The 16,642-nt window shown below is 41.7% G+C and overlaps 1 protein-coding gene across 8 annotated transcripts in view; it reads left to right on the top strand.

The window, feature by feature from the left end:
- ktn1 (kinectin 1) overlaps positions 1 to 16,642 on the top strand; it is a 151,759-nt gene that overhangs the window by 42,588 nt on the left and 92,529 nt on the right. For all 8 annotated transcript variants that reach the window (XM_068039192.1, XM_068039195.1, XM_068039197.1 and 5 more), the window contains 3 exons: positions 11,451 to 11,581; positions 13,932 to 14,054; positions 15,736 to 15,879. In XM_068039192.1, the coding sequence (XP_067895293.1) occupies positions 11,451 to 11,581; positions 13,932 to 14,054; positions 15,736 to 15,879 (398 nt within the window). The remainder of the gene's footprint in view (positions 1 to 11,450; positions 11,582 to 13,931; positions 14,055 to 15,735; positions 15,880 to 16,642) is intronic.

Consider the following 16,642-nt stretch of genomic DNA (forward strand, 5'->3'; position numbering starts at 1 on the left):
GCAAGTGAAAAGGGGGAGGGTGCGAACAAGAACATGGGTGGAGGGCAGGACAGATTAAATGGCAAAAGCTTTGGTACAAAGCCAAAGGAGTGTTAATGGGACAAGTAAAGAAACATAAGCAGTGTCGAGATGAGGTGTGAATGGTAGGATAGCAGCCATCCGAATGCCAAGTAAAGGGATTTTTAAAAAAAAATGGAAAAAAAGAACTAGTAAAGAAACATGAAACAAAATAGCAGAGTGATTTCTAAAATTGATGAAATGTGTTGAGTCCAGAAGTCTAACTTTCCCAGTTGAAAGATGAGGTGCTGTTTCTTGAGCTTGTGTTGAGCTTCTTTGGAATACTGTAGCAGGATAGAAAGGTCTGAGTGGGAGTAAGGTGGAGAATTGAAATGACAGACTGGAAGCTCAGGGTTATGCTTGCAGTCTCAGTCATTCAAACAGAGGAGCTCTGCAAAGTGGTCACCTAGTTTACCTTGGGTCTTGCTGCTGTAGAGAAGACTGCATCATGAGCAGCAAAGACAGTATACAAAATTGAAAGAAGTACAAGTTAATCGCTGTGACATTCGGAAGGAGTGTTTGGGGCTTTGGACGGTGAGAAGGGGGGAGGTAAAAGAAAAGAGCAGATGTTGCCTCTCGAGTTTGCGTTGGAAGTTGCCGTAAGAAAGGGAACAAAGAGTAGGGATAAATGAGTCTTTTTCCGAACAGCAGAGTTGGTGGCACAGTGGTATACAGTAGGGAGGGAGTTGTCCTGGAAGTCCTCAACATCGACTCTGGATCCCATGAAGTCTCGTGACATCAGGTCAAACATGGACAAGGAAACCTCTTGCTGATTCCCAACCAATGCCCTCCCTCAGCTGGTGAGTCAGTCCTCCTCCATGTTGAACAGCACTTGGAGGAAGCACTGAGCGTGGCAAGGGCACAGAATGTACTCTTGGGGGACTTCAATGTCCATCACCAAGAGTGGCTTAGTAGCATCACTACTGACCGAGCTGGCTGAGTCCTAAAGGACATAGCTGCTAGACTGGGTATGCGGCAGGTGGTGGGGGAACCAACAAGAGGGGAAAACATACTTGACCTTGTCCTCACCAAACAGCCTGCGGCAGATGCATCTGTCCATGACAGTATTGGTAGGAGTGACCACCACACAGTTGTTGTGGAGACAAATCTCGCCTTCACATTGAGAATACCCTCCTTTGTATTGTGTGGCACTACCACTGTGCTAAATGGGATAGATTTCGAACAGATCTAGCAATGCAAAACTGGGCATCCATGAGGCGCTGTGGGCCATCAGCAGCAGCAGAATTGTACTCATCCACAATCTGTAACCTCATGGCCTGGCATATCCCACACTCTACCATCTCCATCGAGCCAGGAGACCAACCCTGGTTCAATGAAGAGTACAGGAGGGCATGCCAGGAGCAGCACCAGGCTGCTCAAAATGAGGTGTCAACCTGGTGAAACTACAACACAGGACTATCTGCTTGCCAAACTGTGTAAGCAGCATGCGATAGACAGAGCTAAGCGATCCCATAACCAACGGATCAATCCAGGCTCTGCAGTCCTGCCACATCCAGTCATGAATGGTGGTGGACAATGAAACAACTGGAGGAGGTGGCTCCACAAATATTCCTATCCTCAAAGATGGAGGAGCCCAGCGTGAAAGATAAGGCTGAAGCATTTGCAACAATCTTCAGCCAGAAGTGCCGAGTTGATCCATCTCGGCCTCCTCCTGAAGTCCCCAGCATCACAAATGCCAGACTTCAGCCAATTCGATTCACCCTGCATGATATCAAGAAACGACTGAAGGCACTGGATACTGCAAAGGCTATGGGTCCTGACAATATTTCGGTAATAGTACTGAAGATCTGTGCTCCCGAACTTGCCGTGCCACTAGCCAAGCTGTTCCAGTACAGCTGCAACACTGGCATCTACCCTGCAATATGGAAAATTGCCCAAGTATGTCCTGTACACAAAGCAGGACAAGTCCAACCCAGCCAATTACTGCCTCATCAGCCTACTCTGAATCATCAGTAAAGTGATGGAAGGTGTCCTCAACAGCGCCATCAAGCAGCACTTGTTTAGCAATAACCTGCTCAGTGGTGCTCGGTTTGGGTTCCGCCAGGGCCACTCAGCTCCTGACCTCATTACAGCCTTGGTTCAAACATGGACAAAAGAGTTGAACACAAGAGGTGAGGTGAGAGTGACTGCCCTTGACATCAAGGCAGCATTTGACCGAGTATGGCATCAAGGAGCCCTAGCAAAACAGGTCAATGGGAATCAGGGAAAACCCTCCGCTGGTTGGAGTCATACCTAGCGCAAAATGAGATGGTTGTGGTTGTTGGAGGTCAATCATCTGAGCTCCAGGACATCACTGCAGGAGTTCCTCAGGGTCGTGTCTTAGGCCCAACCATCTTCAGCTGCTTCATCAATGACCTTCCTTCAATCATAAGGTCAGAAGTGGGGATGTTCGCTGCTGATTGTGCAATGTTCAGCATCATTTGTGATTCTTTGGATACTGAAGCTGTTTGTGTAGAAATGCAGCAAAACCTGGACAATATCCAGGCTTGGGCTGATAAGTGGCAAGTAACATTCGTGCCACACAAGTGCCAAGCAATGACCATCTCCAACAAGAGAGAATCTAACCATCTCCCCATGACATTCAATAGCATTACCATTGCTGAATCCCCCACTATCAACATCCTAGCAGCTACCATTGACAAGAAACTGGAGTAGCCATATAAATAGCATGGTTACAAGAGCAGGTCAGAGGCTAGGAATCCTGTGGCAATCAACTTTCCTCCCAACTCCCCAAAGCCTGTCCACCATCTACAAGGCGCAAGTCAGGAGTGTGATGGAATACTCTGCACTTGCCTGGATGGGTGCAGCTCCAACAACACTCAAGAAGCTCGACACCATCCAGGACAAAGCCGCCCGCTTGATTGGCACCCCATCTACAAACATTCACTCCCTGCACCACCGACGCGCAGTGGCAGCATCTACAAGATGCACTGCAGCAATGCACCAAGGCTCCTTAGACAGCACCTTCCAAACCCGCGACTTCTACCAACTAGAAAGACAAGAGCAGCAAATGCATGGGAACATCACCACCTGCAAGTTCTCCTCCAAGTCACACACCATCCTGACTTGGAACTATTGCCGTTCCTTCACTGTCGCTGGGTCAAAATCCTGGAACTCCCTTCCTAACAGCACTGTGGGTATACCTACCCCACATGGACTGCAGCAGTTCAAGAAGGTGGCTCACCACCACCTTCTCAAGGGCAATTGGGGATGGGCAATAAATGCTGGCCTAGCCAATGATATTCCATGAATGAATAAAAAAATATATAAAATTTAGATGAGGGAACTAAATGTGATATCTCCAATTTTGCAGATGAGACAATATTGGGTGGGAGGGGGAGTTGTGAGGAGGATGCAGAGAGAGGCTTCAGGGTGATTTGGACAACTTGAGTGTGTGGGCAAATATCCACTTTGGTAGCAAAAACAGGAAGGCCGATTTTTATTATCTAGCTATAAACTGAGAGGGGAATATGCAGCAAGACCTGGGTGTTCTCGTACACCAGTTGCTGAAGGTAAGCGCAACAGGCAGTAAAAAAGGCAAATGGTATGTTGACCTTCATAGCGAGAGGATTCGAGTACAGGAGCAGGGATGTTTTGGTGAGGTCACACCTGGAATATTGTGTGCAATTTTTGTCTCCTTACCTGAGGAAGGATGCTCTTGCAGTAGAGGAAGTGCATTGAAGGTTTACCGGACTGATTCTTGGGGTGGCAGGACTGATGTATGAGGAGAGATTGAGTCGGTTAGGATTATGTTCGCTGGAGTTCAGAAAAGTGAGGGAGGATCTCATAGAATTTATAGGTTTTTAACAGGACTTGACAGATGCAGGAAGGATGTCCCTTATGTTTCGTTAGTGGTCCATGGCATGAAGCTACATTACTCAAGCTTTTGGGGGGGAAAAGTGAGTGAGGATCTGAGGCTAATGTTTTGAGCAGCATAGGACCTCTCACTCACTCATGAAGTAACAGTGGGGGAGACACTGGCGATGAGAACTGAACCACTGTGGACGGGAGTTGTGCTTATGCAGGGAGGATCAGGGGCAATAGTAAAAAGCAAGTATGGAAAGCCACAAAGGCATTCGCAGAACAAGGCGCACAGCAATGACCAACAAAAGTCATGCTTTTGTTGTCGAAAGAATCACCATCCTGATGTGTTGGTTTAAATTGGCTACTTGCAGGCAGTGCTCAAAAACTGGACACTGAGAGGAAATGCTGAAGCAAAGATACGGACACAACAGAACCACACAATTATTCAGAGGCAAAGACAGAGTAAACAAAAACAGTACAAATAAAGCTATTCACATATTGGATGAAGGTACATGTCGTAGGGTAGTGAGAATGATGGTACAACTGAATATGCCTATACTACGTTCAAGTTGTATGATGTATGTTTTAACAAAGGGACAGTAGTAGCTTCAATAGAGATGGAGGGTAGGGTCGTTACACTGGACCTTGTATCAACTTCCATGGTAACACCCATACCTTTTGGCCTTCTCTGGAGCTAACGTAACCGATTTTTACCTATGTTAGAGGCAGTTAAGTCATTTGTCAGCTTTACCGTGGAAAATATCAAGCCTGCTGGAAAGGTGAAAGTTAGATATGTTCACTTCAAAGGTGAGCTGAGTTTGTATGTTAAGTGTACAAAGTGCATATTACTGGGTAAAGATTAGTTGGAAGTAAGTCCTTTTAAAGTGGGTGGGAGTATTTGATTTAGGTCTGAAGTCGACTATGAAGAGATAAGTACATCGGCAAGTGTGTTGGGGAAATGCTGTGTTCGGGAAGTTGGATAAGCTCTTGCATGTCAAGGCAAATATGGTTGTGAAAGTGTTCTTCCAGTCAAAACTAAGCCAGACAAAGTTACTTATGCAAGGGCAGGTGGAACAGGAGTTGGGCCATCTCCAAAAATGAGGTTTCTTAACACCAGTCCCACACAGTGAAGAGTTTGGGCATTGTTGCTATCCCAAAAAAAGTTGATTCAACTGTGAGGCAATTACAAGAATACAGTTAACCCAGTATTGAGCCCAGCAGCAGCCCAGCATAAATGTTGAAGACCTATTTTCGAGTTTAAGTGGAGGAGTAGCATTTTCCAAGTTAGACCTAGTGCATGTCTACAGTCAGCTAGATGAAAAGTCAAAGTAGTACATTGGTTTTGTGAAGGGGAGGTTGTGTCTCACTAACTTGATTGACTTTTTTGAGGAAGTGACAAAGAGGATTGATGAAGGAAGGGCAGTGGATGTTGTCTATATGGACTCATGATAGAGGTTTACAAAGTTATGAGCGGCATGGACAGAGTGGATAGTCAGAAGCTTTTTCCCAGGGTGGAAGAGTCAGTTACTAGGGGACATAGGTTTAAGGTGTGAGGGGCAAAGTTTAGAGGGGATGTGCGAGGCAAGTTCTTTACACAGAGGGTGGTGAGTGCCTGGAACTTGCTGCATGGGGAGGTGGTGGAAGCAGGTACCCATAGAGATGTTTAGGAGGCATCTTGACAAATACATGAATAGGATGGGAATAGAGGGATACGGTCCCCAGAAGTGCAGAAGGTTTTAGTTTAGGCAGGCATCAAGATCGGTACAGGCTTGGAGGGCCGAATGGCCTGTTCCTGTGCTGTACTGTTTTTTGTTTTTTGTTCTTTCCACCCATAAAGGTCTGTTCCAACAGAATAGTTTGGCATTACTACTGCAGCAGCTATTTGGCAGAACACAATAGCGCAAGTTTTTCAAGGACGACCTGGGGTACGAGTACTGGATGATATTTTGGTCACAGTTCGGTTGCAAGAGGAGCACATGACAAGCCTAGACGGAGTGCTAACATGCTTAGAGGAGCAAGGCCTGAAGCTGCAGAAAAGTGCAATTTTATGTTACTTGGAAGTGTTCTTAGGACATGGGATAGATGCATACGGGATACGTACACCAGTCAGAAAGGAAGGTACAATAAATTGAAAACGTGCCAAGACCTACAGATGTCACATTTGAGGTTCTACCTGGGCATGCTTAATTATTGGAACTATGTAATGAATCTAATCCACAAAATAGCACCATTTGACCGCACTGCTAGAAAAGTCTTGGAAATATGACTGGTCACAAGAAGCAGAGAATGCATTTGTGCAATCGAAGCAGTTAGTTTGAGTTGGGATTTTTGCCACATTTTGACCCCAAACTGCTGATAACTATTGCTAATGATGCAAGTTCTATTGAGGTTGGAGTGGTTCTTTAACCTCTTTCCCAATGGGGATAAAAGGCAGATGCAGTTTGTTGAGAGTTATCAAAGACTGAGCGGAAACGTACTCAGAATGCGAAGCTTTAGCCAATATTTTTGTGCTGAGAGTTTTACGTGCATGTATACGGATGCAAATTCACGTTAATTACAGATAATGCTAGGCCCACACAAAGGATTACCAGTACTTGCAGCAGCAAAAATACAAAGATGTTCCTTGCAGGATTTGATTGCTGTTTTACTTTGAACTGCTGTACTTAATGACCATGTTTGTCAAGGTTGCCTGATTCTAGTGGAGATCAGGTTATGTGCAAATCTGATGTGTTGGTATGCCATGTTTGATGATTTGCTGTGCACTAAGGAACAAATTCTCAATCAAACACTCAGTCACCATCCTCTGTCAAGTCATAAGTTAACCTTTGGATGGTGAAACAGGCTCTCTGAAGAAGGCAATTTGAAACCCTTTTACAATTGTAAGCAAGAGATGACGAATGAGCCTGAATTCTCATGGGGAATGAGAATGATCATTCCCCCCCAAGTTGTGCAGTGCTGTTCTAACTGAGCTACAGGAAGATCGACTGGGAGTCGTGAAGATGCAATCCATCTCAAAGTTTTATGTATGGTGGCCCCAGATTGATGACCAGATTGAACGGTGTACTGAAGTATGTGGGTCATGTCATCATACAGAACAATCTTGCACCTAAATCCTTGGATCCCTGCTTCCAAACCTCGGAATGTGTCCATGTTGATTTTTGCAGGTCCATTTGAAGATGTCATGCACATGGTACTCGTGGATGCTTTTTCGAAGTGGCCTGAAGTGTTTATCATGCAGAGCTTGATATCCAAGCATACCATTGGTATGTTGCGTAGTGTGTTCACTAGATATGGATTAACTCAGATTTTAGTGCCTGTCAGTGGTAGTTACTTCCCATCGGAAGAATTTCAACAGCTCATGCACATGAATAGTATGAAGCACAAGTTCAGTGTGCGATACCATACAAGCACAGATGGACAAGCAGGAGCATGGATGCCAGTAGCTATTCAGGGCAGAGGTCCGATCCAGACTAGGTCAAACAGGTTGTTCTTACGACCACAGCAGGAGCAACATACTGTAAATACAGTCCCGTCACGCCACAGGTCACAGCATATTATTCAGCTTTCACACCCAATTGGAAAGTAGCCAAATTGAACACTGTAGTAATCCCTATAAATAAAACACCAAATTAAATATCTTGACAAATTAACTATTAAAACTAAATCTTAAATACTATTCAGCTGCAAGGTCTTTAGCCAGGTTTATCTTATTTTAACCTAACTTCCCCATTCTCTCAAACACATTCAAATAACATTAATTGGTTTTAAAAAGGCTGCACTTGCTGACATGACCACTAGTGGTGCAGTGCTAGCAAATGTGCAAATGCAGCCTCTTCCACTGAAATACCACTATCTTATGACGTTCAGGCAGCTGCCAGGATTAAAGATGGTACTGCTCAATTTATCACTGGAAATGTTTAGGGCTAGTTAGTTCTAGTAAACTAACCATGCATTTAAGTTGCATGGAAGCCCAGTAATATACTAGTATGTAGTATAGGATGCTAACTCTAATCCTCAGATCCATTTAATATTCTAGTAATCCTATTAAATACAAAAGGAATTTTGATTTGAATTTCCATGTTCTGATACCTTTTGGGAGGTAGAAAATTGGCACCTCGACCGATGGAGAAGAAAATCGGGCAGCATATAAAATATATGCAATTCATTATCCACATTTTGTATGACCTGACCAGGATTGATTTTTCACCCAAACTCAACTGCTCGCTCCAGACCTCGTTGCTTTCTTTCACCACAACCCCCCCCATTGCCCTGCCCACTCCACTGGCCGATTAGTTCCTTGCTTCACGTCACCCCGCTCTCCGGCAAGTCTTTGAGGGTTACGTTCCTGATGGATGAGGTATTCTAATATGGAAATAATCAAAGGCCACTCGAAGTTTCCATGTGGATTTGATGGAATTGTCTGGAAGGGAATAGAGGGATATGGGCCCCGGAAGTGCAGAAGGTGTTAGTTTAGGCAGGCATCAAGATCGGCGCAGGCTTGGAGGGCCGAATGGCCTGTTCTTCTTTGTTAATAGTCATGCAAACTCTTTGGTTGCAGCAGACATCGACAGTTCCTTCAATACCAAATGGTCTTTTAAATGCAGTATTTCCTTTTTGGGCAATTAATTTGGCCTGTAGCTCCTTGCAGAATATGTGCTGAGAGAATGGAGACAAGGCGTAGTCGGGTGGATGCACTGGAAACTGTATCCATTCTGGCGACATTCACTGACCCGCTTTGCAACTTTACCATCTAATTGTGACCACTTGCTAGGCTTTCCCCTGTTGGCACTTTTTTGTTCTTGGGCATCTTCATGAGCTGTATGGAAAGCTTTCTCGATTCTGACATTACTGCCGCAGAATTTATTTGCCTTCACTGTACATGCAAGGACTTTTAGTTTAAACTGTGTTGTGTTTTTATTTGTTTGTTCGTTCTTGGCGCAATATTGTGCCATGTGGGGGTCTGAGCTGAACATTTGTCTATTATACTAGTGCATGATTAGAAAGTTCTGTCTGCACTCTGAAAGTTAAGGTCCTTTTACATGAGATATAGGAAAAAGTCAAGATTTTTTGGCCTAAAGTTTTATGTCAATTTTTGCATTGACTTTTACACAACTATATAAGGTAATAGCTCTGTTAATGGAGTTTCGTAGAATCATTTTTTTATAGTTTTAGATATTATTGGTTTTAGTGACCTATGTAATGAAGCAGACAAGTATTCTAGTTAACTATAGTGGCATATAAAACATCAGTGTTTTTTGAAAACTATACATGTGTGTGCAGAGCTAGTTATGTTTTTAGTTTATGGTTCGTGCAATAAACTGTCCTGGAAGCCACCTGCAAACTCTCCTGTGTCATTCTTGTTAAGAGACGAACGCAACAATGGTAGAGGATGATCCATTGAGGTTCTGAATATGGTGGAAGGTGAGCCCTATCTTGGTTCTGGGAGGGAGGGGGTAGGGTGAGAACAGAAGTGTGTGGAATGGATGCAGTCGATGGGAATTCTTGGTTGAGGAAAAAGGAAGGCACACTTCAAGTGCTAGTATGGAAGGTTGCATCATTCAAACACATGGAGACAGAGAAACTTGGAGAATGGAACAAAGTCCTTTTAGAGGAAGCGGAGTTGAGAAGTGTAGTCAATGTAGCTGTGGGAGTCGGTGAGCTGCTAGCTTTACCTGGCTAAGTCAAACCCTGTATTGGTTCCACTAAACTAATAGAAGGTGGACTTGAACTGGTAAATTGGAAATCGATGTACATGGGATTCCAGGCTCCAATTGCTCCAGCGATTTACATTGCGCCTTAGCTGCTGAAGCAGAATTGGTGTGTGTGTTCTTACAAATTTCTATTTTTGGGTGTTGGGCACATTGCTGGAGCAGAACAGGGAGCTATATCTTTCATTTGGTCTGTGGGCATTTAGTATTGAAAAAGCAATGCAAATCAGTGAAGAAAATAATTCCACTTCCCAGTACAAGTGTTTATTTCTTGCACGGATGAATTAATTATAGAAGTTTAACCTGCTGCTTGTCCCACGAAATAAAATATCATCTACCAATGAGCTAATGTAATATTTCTTTCTTTGGCCTCCTTGTCTCGAGACAATGGGTAATTGCCTAGAGGTGGTCAGTGGTTTGTGGAGCAGCACCTGGAATGGCTATAAAGGCCAATTCTAAGACTCTTCCACAGGCGCTGCAGATAAAATTGGTTGTCGGGGCTGTTACACAGTTGGCTCTCTGCTTACACTTCTGTCTCTTCCTGCCAATTGCCAAGTCTCTTCGACTTGCCTCTCTTTAGCCCTGCCTTTATGGCTGTCCGCTAGCTCTGGCGATTGCTGGCAACTGACTCCCACAACTTGTGGTCAATGTCGCAGGACTTCATGTCGCATTTGCAGACGTCTTTAAAGCGGGGACATGGATGGCCAGTGGGTCTGATACCAGTGACGAGCTTGCTGTAGAATGCGTCCTTGGAGATCCTGCCATCTTCCATACGGCTCATGTGGCCAAGCCATCTCGAGCGTCACTGGCTCAGTAGGGTGTATATGCTGGGGATGTTGGCCGCCTCGAGGACTTCTGTGTTAGAGATACGGTCCTGCCACCTGATGCCAAGGATTCTCCGGAGACAGCAAAGATGGAATGCGTTGAGGTGTCGCTCTTGGCTGATATAGATTGTCCAGGCCTCGCTGCCCTGGAACAAGGTATTGAGGACACAGGCTTGAAACACCCGGACTTTTGTGTTCCATGTCAGTGTGCCATTTTTCCACACTCTCTTGGCCAGTATGGACACAGCAGCAGACGCCTTTCCCATGCGCCTGTTGATTTCTGCATCGAGAGACCGGTTACTGGTGATAGTTGAGCCTAGGTAGGTGAACTCCTGAACCACTTCCAGAGCGTGGTCTCCAGTATTGTTGGATGGAGCATTTATGACGTCCTGCCCCATGTTTGTTTTCTTGAGGCTGATGGTTAGACCAAAGTTATTGCAGGCAGACGCAAGTCTGTCAGAGTCTCTGCAGACACTCTTCCGTGTGGGATGTTAATGCAGTATAGTCAGCAAAGAGGAGTTCCCTGATGAGGATCTTCTGTACTTTGGTCTTCGCTCTAAGACGGGCAAGGTTGAACAACCTGCCATCTGATCTTGTGTGGAGGAAAATTCCTTCCGAAGACTTAAATGCATGTAAGAGCAGCAGTAAGAAGATCCCAAACAGCATAGGTGAAAGAACACAGCCCTGTTTCACACCACTCAGGATAGGAAAGGGGTCTGATGAGGCACTGCTATGCTGAATTGTGCCTTTCATATTGTCGTGGACTGAGGTGATACTTAGTAGCTTTGGACATCTGATCTTTGCTAATGAGGTCAAAGGCTTTGGTGAGATCTATGAAGGCAATGCAGAGGGGCATCCGTTGTTACCGTTCGTAAAAGACATGGTTTGCAGCAGTTTATGGAACCTCCAATTATAGTTTTCAGCATCAGTAAATGTTGAATAACTAATTCCATAGTCTTTAGATGTTGACTTCAGGTCTCAAGGCACACCAGCTACTAAGTTAACTTTTTTAATTGTGCTGATATTTCCTTTTCAGAAAACGCAGATATCAAATTTAAAGATTTTCTCTCTTCTTTGAAAACTATGACATTCACTGAGGAGGAGGCTATCTATGTTGCTGATATTCTGAAAGAGAAGGCTATCATGGTTCAAGATGTTTGGCAGAAGGTTAGTGGCATACTCATTTTCTTACACAATAAAATAACGATGAGGGAGGCCATTTAGCCCATCTTTAAGTCATCCATCCAACACATCCTATGGTTCGAATGCATGTAAATTCCCCCCTTGAATGGCTAATGTTTTCGCTTTCACTGAGAGTATGTTCTGTGTGTTCACATGTAGGGCAATGCCTCTTTTTTTTTTTTTCTGTATTCTTTCAACACTCAACACCTAATGTTATATTTGATGCTCACTATTTAGCCACATTTTTCACATTCCTGGAAGTTGTGGCATCTTCTTTCCAAAGCTTCTAGTGTGTGTGTGTCTATATGTTAGTTTGACCTTCATTCAGGTCCCCTTTTGTGTGTGCTATTTTCTAGACGTATTTTTTGTTTGTTTATCTAGGTATCTGTATCTGTATTCATTGGTTGACTTTTTTTTTCTACCCTCCATGATATGTTTCAACTTGATTCTTGATTCCTCCCTGCTGTCTTATGCTATGGTAGCATAGTGGTTATATTACTGGTCTAGTAATCCAGAGGCCCTGGCAATGCAAGTTCAAATGCCACATGGCAGCTGGGGAATTTAAATTTAGTTAACTAAATAAATTTGTAATTTTAGTTAAGGGGCTTGACCAAGTAAAATCTGAAAATATTTCCCCTGGCTGGGTGAATCTATAACATGGGATCACTGCCTTTAAATAAAGGGTCATCCATTTGGGACTGAAATGAGAAATTTCTTCACCCAGAGACTTGGGAATCTATGGAATTCTCTACCCCGGGGAGCTGTGGATGCTCAGTGGTTGAGTATATTCAAGTCAAAGGTCAATAGATTTTTGGTTTAAAAAGGATAGGGGGTAGGTGGTGTTGAGGTAGAAGATCAACAGAGCAGGTTTGAAGGGCCAAGTGGCCTCCTGCTTCAATTTCTTATGATCTTGTGTTTTTGCTTTCTGCCATCTGCCTCACCTATTTTGACTGATTCTGGATAGCTGCCTTTTTGTTTCCATTTTGACTTCATGCAGCCTGACTCTGCAAGTCCACTTTTTATACTGAAAGTGTTTCCAGTTATTTCTGATGGTAGCAATTAAATATTTCAATCTATTAAGTGCACTTTTGTTTTCTTTTTTCCCTTTTGTTACAGGTGTTAAATTAGAAATCAGATGGTACTTTGTTTATGGCAGATTGATTTGTACATTAACTCTTTTACTGTTTACTGAAGTTGAAGACTCTGAACTAGTTCAGCTTGTTTGGCTCAAAATGTTAGGCATTACAAAAGCATAAAAATATTGGGTGTGTGAAATGGCTTCCTGTATACTCTTGCCTGAATGTTGCAAATATTTATTTTGAGTAAGATTATTAATATATTTGGTTTTAAATTGTCTATATCCACTTCCATTTATGTACTTTGGTCCCATAGCATACTTTAAGTAATAATTTTTACTTATTCATCTATATATCTTTATGTACTTCAATTGGATGTTTCTTCCCTAAATGCTTTGTGTCTAGGAAGAAAGAATTTGAAAATCAGGATTCTGTAATCTATCTTTCTCAAAAATCCTTTTACATTTGTAATTTGTCTTGTTGCTGGTTGTCAGACTCCAATGTATTATTTGGAGGGTGGTGACCAACACTGAACACAGTATTAAGTTTGACAATAGATGCATCTTAACTTCTTTTAAACATGCATTCTACTATTGTTATAGTTGGTTAATTATTACTGTTGACTTCAAGTCAATAATTATAAAACTAGATTTTTGTTTTTGTTCTCTGATCATTGCTTCATTTTGTATTCTGGTAGTGGGAATATTTTCACCATTTTTAGTTTGGATGCAATTCTTGATGAAATTAACTATTGTGAACTGAAGCCATCCATACTAGCAATGTGACAGATCAGAGAAACCGGAGTAGAATGCCATTTAATTCTACAAATAAAGATTTTTAAAAAATTGCCTACACTTATTTTCAAGACATGAAATTGTTGGAAAAACCAGAAAGGAGCAAGGAGATAGCTTAATAAAGCATTTAAAAGATATTGCAGAAGCAAAATACTACAGATGCTGGAAATTTGAAATAAAACAGAAAATGCTTGAAATATCAGCATCTGTGGAGTGAGAAGCAAAGTTAATGGTTCAGATAGTCATTCTGATAGGCCATCAACTTTGCTGTCCTGATACTACCTGCCCCATTGAGTATTTCCAGCATTTTAAGTTTTTACTTAAATGTTCAAAACAAACCAAGAACATTGTATTTGGTTTATCTAGTCCTAGTTTCACTGCAAAAGCATTGTTTGTATTGTAAATTTTGGTATGGGATATGTTGTACTTATCTAAGAGGACCCAGATATTCTTGATCTCTTCCAGCCTGGAGTAAAATGTGATCCAGTTCCTGGATTACAGCAGCAGTTACAAGATAAAGAAAAAATGCTTCAAGCTTTACATGATGAGGTTAATATCTCAAATGATAAGTGCAAACAGTTGAACCAGGTAATACACCTCTTAAAATATATCTAACCATTATTTATAGATTTCATTGCAATAGCCCTGATGAGCGAACTGGCCTCTTCAGCTGATTTTTGATTAAACTGATAAATGTAGGGTTTCTGAGTTCAGTTACTGCTTAAATGTCATAGCTGGAAGCAAGGACGGTCTAGATTATAAAGGGTTAACTCAGATGTACAAACTATTTAGAATGATTAGACAAGCCTGTTATATTCCACATAGCCAGTTGGTGAAGGGTATAATTGGAATCCGTTTTCACATCTGTATATTTATTTGAGTTAGATATTATAAGCATACACTTCTTAACAGAACAACTGGCGTTTTAGTCTGTCTGTTTATTAAGGGTTCAAGTGAATCCCCAGTTAATGCTCACAACCTGCATACAATTAAATGCAATTAATACACAATTAACAAAGCTCCTTGATAGAACAACCAGAACCATCAAATTTTGTTCTGTTACAGCAAGTTGAAGGTAGTGGAATGCTGTTGGGTACGTTGATAACTATTTCTAATGTGACGGTCAAATAGCTTCCGTTAATTACATCCTAGCATGAGACTTTGCTGAGCAGACAATACAAGTGATGTGACCTTAATAATCCGTGGTGGTATTTTACTCCAGGGAAGTCTGAGGCTTGCTTTTGAAGTCAATCTGGGCTATTGAGACTTCATAGCTAAGTATGAACATATGCAGCCTTTGACAGACTATTTGTGAGTGAGTGACGGAGAGTTGTATCCCTTTTTTTAATGGTACCTGATGTAGTAGGAAATAAATGTATCACACTGGAAAAATATTCCATTTATGTTTCATTAAACAACAGAAGATTTTAATACAAGTTGGTCCTTTTTTTAAAAAAAAAATTTCATTCTCGATAGTTGCATTTTTTCCTTTTTATAGTTAGTATGTCAACAGGTGATTGCATGAGCATCATTTAATCATGTCTTTTCATAATAGTGCCTTGGAATTGCATCAGTTAAATTAATAATTCAAAAGTTTCTGGTGTTTACCATATTTATAGTTTTATTGCCATTAAATCCCAGCTGTCCATTCATTGCTGTCATTATTGCAAGAAGTTGATGAAAGCAAACAAAAAAGGACAGGAAATGACCAATCCAGTCGCACCTTGACATGATGCAACACACGTTATTGGCCGTGTCCACAGTCCCCATCCACCGCAATGTCGCTCCATCTTCTGGGTAGACCAAAAAAAAAACTTTAACCAATTTCGGAGGGAAAAAAACTCAGACATTCCTCTTCGGTGCTTGATGAAAATCGAGCAAGCTTTGGCAGACCACAGTGACAAATCTCTCATCTCCATTGACCCACCAACCTTCTGAAACCCTGGAAGGGTTTCACCCTCCTTTTTTTCTGTTTTAGTATAGTTTAATGGCTATTAGTATTTGAGCATTTATCTTGGCAGCATTTTGCAAGATAGTGTGCTTTGTGCACTTAAAGCTGATTGTGTATTCCGGGGAATGATTTTCCACATGGCAGTCAAGATCTGTATTTAAACACAGTAAACATTACTTCATCTCTCCCCTCTCTTGCCCACCATTCTGATAAAATACTGCAAATGAGGATTGATGGGCCTAGTTTTGGCTTGGTGATTTAAGAAGATTTTTTTTTTTTTTGAAGTTCTGGCTGTTAAAATTTATTGAATTCTTTTAGGAGTTAGTGACTGAAAAGCAGAAAGCTAATGCAGTTGAGACCAAACTAAGAGAACAACGCACTGCTCTTGAAAAAGAACTAGGAGCTTTGCAGAACAAGCTACAAGTCAGCTACCAGGATCATATGAATGAAACACAGATGCAGGTAAGTCAAAAGTATCTACTTTCTCATAGTCTCTAACTGATTAACTTGGAAAACAGTGAATTTGAATTTCCATTAAGCTGGAGATAAATTTTTAGTGTATTTGCTGTTAGCACTACTGTGTTTAAAGATGCTAGATCACTTTTTTTTTGGATGTGGGGGGTGGAGGGGGTTGCATTTGTTGCAACAAATTTTATTTTTTGTAATCCCAAGCAGAATTAAAATTCAGTTTATCACACATATGTAGGGTTTTGCTTTATAATCAAGTAGCACAAATGGGTTACAAAAAAGAATAAATTCCTAATATAAACTTTAGTTGGTTCGACCATTTATACTGGAGTGGATTCATGGTTAAAACGTGTACAATGAACTATCTACACTATCTTGCATTTTGAATAGTTTTGCAAAATAAATTACAATATTGTCCAGAGATGGCTGGAGAGACATTAAGCCAAAAGCCCTTTATATATGCACCTGTATCTAAAGTGAGGCTTTATAAGACATTCAATTAAGTATATTTTGGTTTTAAAATCTTCAGTAATGAGATTTTACTTTTCACTGTTGACTTGAAAGTAGGAACATAATGTTAGTTTCGAAGATTACATAAACAGTTCCCCATATTTCATCTTGCAAAGTATGTTTTAAGTGGCTGTTGGATTTTTCAGGTGAGAAGTGTGGTGAACGGAGACTCTAATAGGATGTTAGTGCATTATAACAAAGGTGGTCAAAAAACAATATTTTCCTCTTTGGCAGACCATGTTTCAGC

This window comes from Heterodontus francisci, chromosome 9 (genome assembly GCF_036365525.1).
Source record: "Heterodontus francisci isolate sHetFra1 chromosome 9, sHetFra1.hap1, whole genome shotgun sequence".
NCBI lineage: Eukaryota > Metazoa > Chordata > Chondrichthyes > Heterodontiformes > Heterodontidae > Heterodontus > Heterodontus francisci.